Here is a 10,769-nt window from a genome sequence, read left to right as displayed (position 1 = left end):
GAAAAGAAAAATCAAAACTGAGTTATGCTAACTGTTTGAGAAATCTATGTCAACATGCATGTCTTAAAATAAGCTATCGCCTCTACAATACAAAGAACATGAACTCTGTTTACAGATGAAGGCTGACAGATTACACAATCAGGTCTAAAACTTCATACCGTGAGAAAACATAAAGAACATGATGACCTGATTTAATAAACTTCTTCCTTTCTAAAAAGATAATCACAGTCAGCTTTAATTTAAAAGGCTTCTTTTTTTAAGCTCATAGGGTTTTTTTCTCCAAACAAATGAATCTGACTCAGACAACATCATAATTGGCTAACTAACAATGTAAACAGACATCTAGTTATATTTCTGTCCAGTGCTAATGATGAAGGGTCTTGTAAAAACCTCGTAAACACAGTGAGACACAGATGGAAGCTCCACAATGCTGTGCAGCTTAACAGGAAGAGGTTAAAAGAAAAAAGGAAAAAAGAAATGGACTGCTTTGGACCCTGGTTCACTGTGTTTTCCCAGCCATGAAGTCTTGGACAGGGCAGGCCTTTAGGCATGCTCATGTGACCAGCTCAGTGACCGCACAGCTACAGTAAAACTCTGAGAATTAAACCACAACCATATTTAACACAGCAGGTACAATAAACAAAGCTTTTAAAATCTGCCATTAAGGAAAAGATGAAAGAGTGACCTACCTGCACTTACAAATTAAAAGGACATAAAGTTTGTTTAATAATTGGGCCATGGCATGTTAAAATACTGTTTAAATCCATGACTTGGTGTAATTTCCTCTTTAAAAACTTATGACAACAAACAGCTAAGAATATGTTTAGATATTAGAGCAAACAAGCTAAGAAATATAGTTTAAAATACGTCAAACTGACATAGATCCTCTGTAAAACACTGTAAATATGAGAGACTACGTAACATTGAATAAGAAGAAATAAACTTACACCATGTTGTCCTTATCTGTAGCACATATGCCTACAGCCTTGGTTACATTTACAAGAAGCATCTAGGTAAATCATAGAGTAAAAATATCAATCAGTAAATGACTGTGTTATGAAGATAAAATAATTCAAAATACAATAAAAAAAAATCTGAAATACCTGGTTTGATTTGGTGAGCAGATTAACGAGCAGCTTGATGCCCCCACACTTGCGGATTGTGGCCTTATTAGCTGGAATCTGAGCAAATTCTCCTAACGCTCCCACTACATTGACCAGCACTTCATCAGGCTGATCCATCAGCAGACCAACCAGGGTCTCTAGAGCTTTGTACTCCTGAAAGCTTTGGGTGAATAACAGAAAAAGAGGCTTGAAATGGTATCAACTGAATCTGTTTTGTTTTAATCATTTCACACACCGACCAATGGCTGTGGAGGAAGAGTCAAGAAAAGATACAAATCAGGGGATTAGTTAAGGAGTAGGAAGATTTTTCACCCATTTACACAATGTGTAGTAAAAGCACATAAAAATGACAAATCTTTACAAAAAACATATTCTATTTTTACTTTCCATGGGAAATGGTATATAGAAAAATTAAATAATTTTTGCAGTTGACTTGTGTCCTTGGAATATCCCCTCAAAATTTAGAAATGTCATCAGCAATGACTGAGACCACACCTGTCTTAAATAAATCTAAACTACTTATTTAGAAAATGTGTGTTGGCACAAAGTCTGTGTTTACAGCTAAACCAACAGATCTGAATGGTGGCACTTGGTTATGAAATTGATTTAGTCATACCTTAAAGTGTTCATCATTACTACCAAGCCATCCACATGATGTATATTTCAGAATAAATGAAAATAAAGTTTGTCATATGTCATGATCAACAGGACAAACCAAAATTATGAAATATGATTAGATGAAAAAGCTAGATTATTACTTTAGGAAAATTGATTCAGATGTTTACATTAACTCATTCATGTATCTAAACCTTATAGTAGTAGTGCAGGAAAAAAACAGTCAATCTCAAGATAATGGATGTTTAAATCCATGGAAACTTTATGACTAAATACTGTGAAAACACATTTTCTTACAAAAGCTTAATATTTTCAAAGTAATCATGGTTCATCTTCAGATGATCACGAATGTCAGTGATAGCGTGAGGTGATGTGTCTGCCAAATTATTAGTGAAATAATCTAAATTATTTGGTATTACTGTTTGTTACTGGCCACAGGGGGATTACTTTGAACTCAGTATCTTCTGAAATCCAGCAGTACAAACTCTTTTCCCACGGATCCTCACAGTTGTCCCTCTCATTCCCTTTGCATAACCAAAGCTTAGCTGTGGCTTGGAAACGCTTCCTCCCTCTTTAGCTGTGTTTTTTTTTTTCCTTGTTTGCCTATGATATAGAGTGGTAAACTATAGTAAACATTCAATAGGGATATACTGTGGTTGCAAAAAAAACCCTCAACAAACCTCTGATGTACAGTTAAGCTCTACGGCTGTTTTTATTCACAGTTACGGTTGCTGGCATCATGGTTTGTAAGCTATCGTAGACGGCCAAGGTCATTTGGTTTTGGTCATGATCCACCGACAGACAGACTATTCTTGTAAGTAAAAACACTGCTAATGAACAGAGGAGCAGCCAAAGATAACTTCAGTGAAATTCACCATGATGAAAAACAATGGTTTTATTTCATCTTTGAAGTGTTATCTGCAATTCACTACAGTAGAATTATCTTGTAATCACAGACATAAGTTTTGATAAATGCACACTATGCAATGTCTATTTTTGTGATATAAAGTCCAGCTGAGGTAATTATGTGATGGTAAAAGTAACATCACACAAAGTTGCCTAAAGTGACTTCTACTGCAAACAATGGGCTCTACATAGCTGAAGACTATGAGGACTCAGCAACCATAGAAGAGCTTCTGTTTGTACAGGACATCTTTATGGTTGATTATTAAAGGTATTTTCTTTATTGATTCTTTTGTAGTTATCACACATTCAACCAACTATTGAAAGTGAAATGCTGCCTTTTATCACAGCTGAAGCTTTTTGGCCAACCAAACAGAAAGTAAGCTGTTTCAGGGACCCTGATACACTCAGCAATGACCACAAAGAAACTGAACTTTAAAAGATTCATATATCTCCAGTGATAGGAGAATAAAAGATTTTAACAAAGTAAAAGAGCATTTTCTAACCGGGGTGAGGAGAAAACTGTTTTGAGGTAAGATCATTTAAAAAGGTAATTATGGGCTGCTTGTTGTAGGGGTCAAACAGAAGTAAGATGGAAGGTGAGCCAGTAAATGGAAGAAAACTCCAGAATCAACACTGACAAATACAGTCTAAGACTTGGCAACCTCGACTTTCCATTGCAGTTATTCCCTCAGTTTTTTGTTGAGGCTTTTTACAGCATTTTTGTGTCAATAACACCTCGATACACAGAGGTGAAGGGGCCACATGTGGATGGATCTATAAATCTGCACACAATAATGTTTCACTGTTTCAGAGTTGGCTTCCTACTCAGCAGTATTTTTAAAAAAAAACACATAAGGCCAGACTAGTGTGGTTTTAGACAAACACACTCACGTCATGATTATATTTATATTTCAGAAGATCAGTCATTTTTAATTTGAATGGATCATTAATCTGAAAAAGTATTAACATCTCACCCACTTGTCTTAATTTTGTTGGAATTTGGGTATCTTTGGCTTGCTTTTGTATTAGGTTTATTATTTAATGCTTCTCATGTTCCCTGTGTTTAGTTTATTCCCCAATGTCAATGTTTTGCTGTTCTGCTCACTGTGTTCCTTGTGCATCACTCACTCTTCCTCAGTAGTTCTATCAGTCCGCCTCAACCACAGTCACCTGTTTCCACTCCCTTGTAATCCTCAGCCTTTAAAACCTGGTCATTTCCTCACTGCTTCATTGTCATTTCTATGTGCTGTCTGGTTTTCCTCGTGTCTTTGCAACCTTGGATTTTGTAGGTTTTTTTGTTATGTAGTTCTGTTGCTGCCATGTTAGTCTCTTGTTTTCCTTTTTGTTAATAAATAAATTTTTCTTTGAGTTCCTCCATGTCTGCCTGCATTTGGGTTCAAATCATCCACCCCCCTAACTTGACAAATTGGAGGACTTCACAGTCAATACTGTTCAGACACATCAAATCAAAGTCTCTTAAATAAAATGCAGTTAGTCACAAGACCTGTTCTATTTGATCATGAACTTAATAAAAGGAGGTAAAAAAATTTCACACTGCCTCCAATTATTACACATGTAAAAATGTCACTTTACTAAGCAGCCAGTGATTGGTTCTGAAAAGAGTATGTGCCCCTAAAACCCCATCATATTAGCAGCCTCTCTTTTTGACACTAATAATTCAGTCTACTCTCCAAGCTTTCAACTGACCCAAACATTTTAAGAGAATCAGTTTCTCCTTCTTTCACACACAGCTGCACAGACAATCCAATAAACAGTATAAAACCAGAAAAAAACGGAATCCACAAAATAAAAATTTGATAAATCTTATGATTATTCCCCACTGCCAAAAGCAGCCAATAAACTGATATACTACTGGACAGATTTTTCTAAAATTTTCAGAAATAAATTATTGGATATATAGCTACAACTAATTAACTTTTGACGTTAGCCTAATTCAAGACAGCTGCCACTACTAATCATCCTCAGCCAACGCAAATACAGCTTTAACTCAGTCAGTTTTACAAATATTAAGCTAAAATTTGATATATTAGTAGTTGATAGTAATTAGCAATACATACACCACTTTAAATGCTAACACATCACACATACCTAACATTATTTTTAAAGTTTGACCGACTTGTCCATATCTCCGTAATTTTTACAAGCTAACTTTATCCTAATTTAAACTCTGGCATAAAAAGTAGTGGGTAATATGCACTCCTTCAAGGAATGCTAGGCCTTCAATTTGTTAATGTTTTGAACAGTATTTTTATGACATTTTTGTGTTATCTTTAGTACAAGGGCAACCAAAAGGTTCTTGTAGTGTTTGTAAATGAGGTGTCACTAAATGTGGCTTAACATAAATGATAAAATCTGGATAAATATTTCTATTCCTATTATTATTAGCAGTTAGATAACTACTTTATATAGCAACAGCGTGACAAGTAATTATGATTGGAAGAGAGCCTGTACTCACAGCAGATGTGTTTATCTGCCACATTAATCATAACCAGTGTAGTTAAGTTGATTTACCATCATGCCCAGCAGCACTTAGACAGCTTCCCAATCTGAGCCAATTTACTGTATTTTTAGACCATTTTTGTTTTCTTTTTTTTCCTAAAACAAATAGAAAGACTTGAGTTTGTGCTATAGAAACAGTACTTCTATCCACAGAAGAGCAGCTGCTTTCCTTTTATTCTTTGGATGAAATTACTGTCAGTTCCTTGTGTTTGTAAAGGAATTCTCTCTAAACTTGATATGGCAGCTGACACCCAGTTCCAATTTGGAGGATTTAACTTTATATTCAGATTATTGTTCTGTCACTTCTGATATATGAAGTGAGAAAACATACTTGTGAGCACTTTTCTTGTATTTTTGCTTTTTTTAGAATTCCACAACAATTTAAATGGCACATAATTTTGGATTTAGGAAAGCATTTTCACACATCTCCAAGTTCTCTAGTGTCATACATTTTTCCTTTTTTTAAAGACAACATCTCAATAATCTCTTGTCTGAAGTGAAGAGAATAAACTTGAATTGATTAAAGTGTCAATAACATTTTAAGTCACTGGGTGTGGGTTACATATTACATTCTCAGCCTCACACTAAATAAGAAAAAAATAATATTTATACAGCTTAATCAGCCTTTCAAGGGCACACTAGTGGAAATGTATTGGGCTGCCAGGACAACAGTCTCTAGTTATTATTGATTTTACATAGAAAATTACTGACTTCAAAATGATGACACCACAGTCAGAAACAATTCCAACCAGGGTAAATGATGTTTAAATAAATCCCTGCCTTACATGACAAATGATTAAAGGTCCTGTCAGAACTTCTGACAAAAAAAATAAATTACAAATTACAATTGACTTTCACTATGTCTGTGATTGGTATCACATTAAAAGACTTTGAATGACTCATTACTAAAAACCTAAAAATTGTCAACATTTGCCTAATGTTGTGTTAAAGGTGGAAAAGTCTGAAATCTAAAAGCAACACATTAAAGATCAGAGTTGGTCAAATCTGTACAAAAACATATCATTTTACATAAACATTCACCTCAAAATGACACAAAGAAAAGGGTGATAATGACAACAGCAGAGAGTGGAAAAAATGACAATGAATCATGACTGAGTGAGAGTCGAGTATTACACTAACATATGTGATGATGCCATCACAGCGTCAAGTTGGCTGAACCTTTCCTGATATGTGTTAATTGTTGCTATGAATTTTTATATCATGCTGAAAACCACATCATATCAACAAGCACATGTTCCATAAGTTATGTGCGAGTAGATAAAAAATCAAAATACTATTAAACCCCTTTTACAGAGAACCATTTTAAAGTTGTTGTTCTAGTGTGCAGTGAATGACCTGTTACAGTCATATTAATCGGTTAATATAAAAAATGCAGTTATACCACCTAAAAAAATGGTTGTGATATGTTTCATGTCTGAATGAGCCCAGGTGTGTTTAAAAACTAGCCTAATGTGGAATTCAGGATCTGTGCTTACATCACCACGTTCTCCATGCTGATTGAACACTTCCAAATGGCACCAGTGGCAGCAGCCAGGAGCTGCTTATTGTCTGCTTTACTGAGCAGGGAAACCAGTGGGTGCAGGCCTTTGTATTTGCGCACCAGTTCACGGGTTTTTTTGTCCTCTGCACACTGCAATTCAAATGAAAGAATCACATTATCCTCAGTTGATTCTGTTTATTTTATTTCCCCACTACAATAAACCTTACATGAACCAGTGCACAAGGAAGGAGATCAGGTACCTTAAAGATTGCACAGGCACAATGCATCTGTAGCTCATCATTGTTCCTGCTCAGGTTTTTAACCAAGTCCTTGATCATGCCTTCAGTTATTATGGCAGTCCTATAGTTTTCCTGTGGTAGAACCAGATCACAGCAGATCACATATGCATGAATTATTATTACATTACATTCACACGTCTTTATGTGGTAAACATTTCTTTGTCTTCAACAACTTAAATGTTTTTGCTTTTTTTAAAAAACTAATTGTGATATTTTTTCACTTTCATTGTAATTACCAGACATGATATCATCCTCTGAAATATGTCTTTGCAATTACAGCATTTGGATGTTTAAACCTCAATGTGCTGCCTAAGGCAGGAGGGCTGGCTATGGCCGATACGATACAATACATATCTCAACATGATAAAATGAATTCCTTATTTGTAATGTGATTCAATTAGATACAAAACTACAAGGCAGGAACTTATTTTATTTTAGTAACTGATGCTGCTAAATTTTGAAAACTTAATAAAACATAACCACTCACAACCAGTGGCAGCTGGCCAATGGAGGGCGCAAGGGCGCCGCCCCACCACTCACATTACCTTGAATAAGACAAAAAATTAATAAAAATGAAATAATAAAATAAGAATATTTTGAAATATATGTATACATATTTTTAGTTGTGTGAGATAAATATTTTATAGTTAATGATAAGTAAAGTTGTTTCGTTCATCAATGTTGTCTCATTGGTGACGCATTTCCGCCCTGGGGTGCAAAAATCTTTGTCCATAGACTCTCATTAAAAGTTCTACATGTGCAGTAGTTCCTCTTCAATACAAGAGATAGGACCGTTCAGGGCGCACCTCTCCTGCTCCCAGAGCTGAATGCAGCTCAGTTTGTATTTCACCGCCCTCCCACCGCCGGAGCGTGGGACTCCTGCCACGGGCTGACGTCACATCCGTCTGTCAGAAAGTTTGCCTGATTGAAAGGTCGAGCGGGTGAGCTGCTTTTTATTCAAAGACAGTAATAAGTTCATTATGTGACTAAGTTACATACATAAGGTAATAAATAAGTTCATAGTTAATAATTAGTTAAATTTTATGCTAAAAAACTGTTAAAATGTTTGGATTTGAATTTAATCGGAGTGAGACATCCGATCTTCGTTATATTGTACGTGCAGAATACGTGACGTAGTGAGTGCTCTCACCATAAAACAAGCTTTGACGTATAAAGCTTGGCAAAGCCCCTGTAAAGTTTTGAAAAATAAGGGAGAAAACAGGTCTTATAAACGCTAAATGTGTCCTACAGGCTTGTGCGTTGGGAGACCTCCGTCTTTGTAAATAGAAAGAAAGATCCACTGATTGATGATCTGAACTAAACCCGACCGGTGTTCTGTTGTTGGACTTCTGTGCTCGTCATGGATTGTCCATAACGAACACCATGTTCAAACATAAGGGTGTCCATATGTGCTCTTGGCACCAGGACACCCTAGGTCGCAGTTCAGTGATCGACTTTGTTGTCGTTTTATCTGATCTGCAGCCGCATGTCTTGGACACTCAGGTGAAGAGAGGGGCGGAGCTGTCAACTGGCCACTACCTGGTGGTGAGTTGGCTCCAATGGTGGGGGTGCCGGTCAGACCTGGCAGGCCCAAGCGTATTGTGAGGGTCTGTTGGGAACGTCTGGCGGAGTCTCCTGTTAGGCGGAGAACTTCAAACATGTTCCAGGGGAGGTGGGGGGACATTGAGTCCGAGTGGGCCACGTTCCGTGCCTCCATTGTTGAGGCGGCTTATCGGAGCTGTGGCCGCAAGGTGGTTGGTCCCTGTCGTGGCGGCGACCCTCGAACCCGCTGGTGGACACCGGTGGTGAGGGATGCCGTTTGGCTGAAGAAGGAGTCCTATCGGGCATTTTTGGCCTGTGGGACTCCAGAAGCCGCTGACAGGTACCAGCAGTCCAAGTGGCATGCGGCTCAGGTGGTCGCTGAGGAAAAAAAACTTGGGCATGGGAGGAGTTCGGAGAGGCCATGGAAAAAGACTTCCGCACGGCTTCGAGGAAATTCTGGTCCACCATACGGCGTCTCAGGAGGAGAAAGCAGTGCAGCACCAACACTGTTTAGAGTGGGGGTGGTGTGCTTCTGACCTCGACTCGGGGCGTTGTGGGTCGGTGGGCCAAATACTTCGAAGACCTCCTCAATCCTACCGGCATGTCTTCCATTGAGGAGGCGGAGCCTGGGAGCTTTGGGTCGGGCTCTCCAATCTCCGGTGCTGAGGTCACCGAGGTGGTTAAAAAGCTCCTCGGTGGTAGGGCTCCGGGGGTGGATGAGATTCGTCCGGAGTTCCTTAAGGCTCTGGATGTTGTAGGGTTGTGTTGGTTAATGCAACTCTGCAGTATTACGAGATTGCAAATACAAGCGGCTGAAATGAGTTTCCTCCGCAGGGTGTCTGGGCTCTCCCTAAGAGATAGGGTGAGAAGCTCGGTCATCCGGGAGGGACTCAGAGTAGAGCCGCTGCTCCTCCACATCGAGAGGAGCCAGTTGAGGTGGCTCAGGCATCTGGTGAGGATGCCTCCTGGACGCCTCCCTGGTAAGGTGTTCCGGGCACATCCCACCGGGAGGAGGCCCCGGGGTAGACCCAGGACATGCTGGAGGGACTATGTATCTTGGCTGGCCTGGGAACGCCTTGGGATTCCCCCAGAGGAGCTGGCCCAAGTGGCTGGGGAGAGGGAAGTCTGGGTCTCCCTGCTTAGGCTGCTGCCCCCGCGACCCGACCCCGGATAAGCGGAAGAAAATGGATGGATGGATGGATGGATGGATGGACACTGGTGTGATACCTTAGTTTATGTCTTGGTATATGTCTATTTTGGACTTATAACCCCCTGGAGAAAACTCCACCACAACCACTTCCTCTGACTTCACATAACCTGACACCTCCTGTTTCTTGGGGCAGAGGGGGTTCAGAGAGGGACAGAAAAAGACTGACTTTGGAAGACTGTCAGGAGGGCTGGCTCTGTCCTTGATGAATTAAGGAGGTGGGTGAAAGGAGGAGGATGACCAGATTTTTCAGAAAATCCCTGCATAATGCAGGATACATGTCAGTCTGTTTGAGAAAGGTCAAATCATTGGCATGCATCAAGTAAAGGAAACATCTAAGGAGATTGCAGAAACTACTAAAATTGGGATAAGAAATGTCCAACGCATTGTTAAAAACAGGAAGGATAGTGGGGACCCGTCGTCTTCGAGGAAGAAAAGTGGCCGGAAAAACATCCTGAATGATTGTGATCGGCAATAACTTAAACATTTGGTGAAATCAAATCGAAGTAAAGCTAGAACTGCAAGCAGTTATCAACGGGTTCCAAGCCCCCACGCTCCGCCCCTATCCGCGCGCTCCGATCCCGACGCCCCGCCGGCCACCATAGTCTAAAGGTTTTTTCAAAATAAAATGAAAACCGGCTATGTTGGTTAGCATTTATGTTTTTATTTATTAACCAGAAGGGGGCGCTCAAATTCAAGTGATATTTCTCTGGGTTTGTAGTTAGTTTCTAGTTGTGAACAGAGTACCAAATTTCAAGTCGTTCTGCCAAACAGAGTCAGAGTTGCTACTGCTAGCTTCAGTTACAAACTTTGTACATCGTAATGACATGCTTGAATATAGAGGCACAAACTTTGATCTGGACTTTTGCAGATTGTGCATGGAACATATCCTGTAAGTCTTAGCACAAGTCATTTTTTGTGAATTTTTCAAAATGTTGAAGGCTACACATACATTTTTGCACATAAGCCACGCCCACTTTGACCAATCATTACCATATTGATAACATAGTTGCAGGGTTGTATCTTAAAGATACTCACCAAGTTTCACGTAAATC

At 39.1% G+C, this 10,769-nt stretch overlaps 1 protein-coding gene across 1 annotated transcript in view; it reads right to left on the bottom strand.

Moving 5' to 3' along the window:
• Positions 1-943: 943 nt before the first annotated feature.
• Positions 944-10,769, bottom strand: part of LOC112449991 (armadillo repeat-containing protein 4) — a 36,109-nt gene continuing 26,283 nt past the window's right edge. Inside the window, exons 15-18 of the mRNA XM_037973321.1 lie at positions 6,927-7,037; positions 6,662-6,816; positions 1,104-1,284; positions 944-1,009 (exon numbers count right to left, since the gene is read on the bottom strand). Of these exons, the coding sequence (XP_037829249.1) occupies positions 944-1,009; positions 1,104-1,284; positions 6,662-6,816; positions 6,927-7,037 (513 nt within the window). The remainder of the gene's footprint in view (positions 1,010-1,103; positions 1,285-6,661; positions 6,817-6,926; positions 7,038-10,769) is intronic.

The sequence above is a fragment of the Kryptolebias marmoratus genome, linkage group LG21 (genome assembly GCF_001649575.2).
Source record: "Kryptolebias marmoratus isolate JLee-2015 linkage group LG21, ASM164957v2, whole genome shotgun sequence".
NCBI lineage: Eukaryota > Metazoa > Chordata > Actinopteri > Cyprinodontiformes > Rivulidae > Kryptolebias > Kryptolebias marmoratus.
Note: the sequence above shows the minus strand (reverse complement) of the source record. Positions and strands in the feature narration are given on the sequence as shown.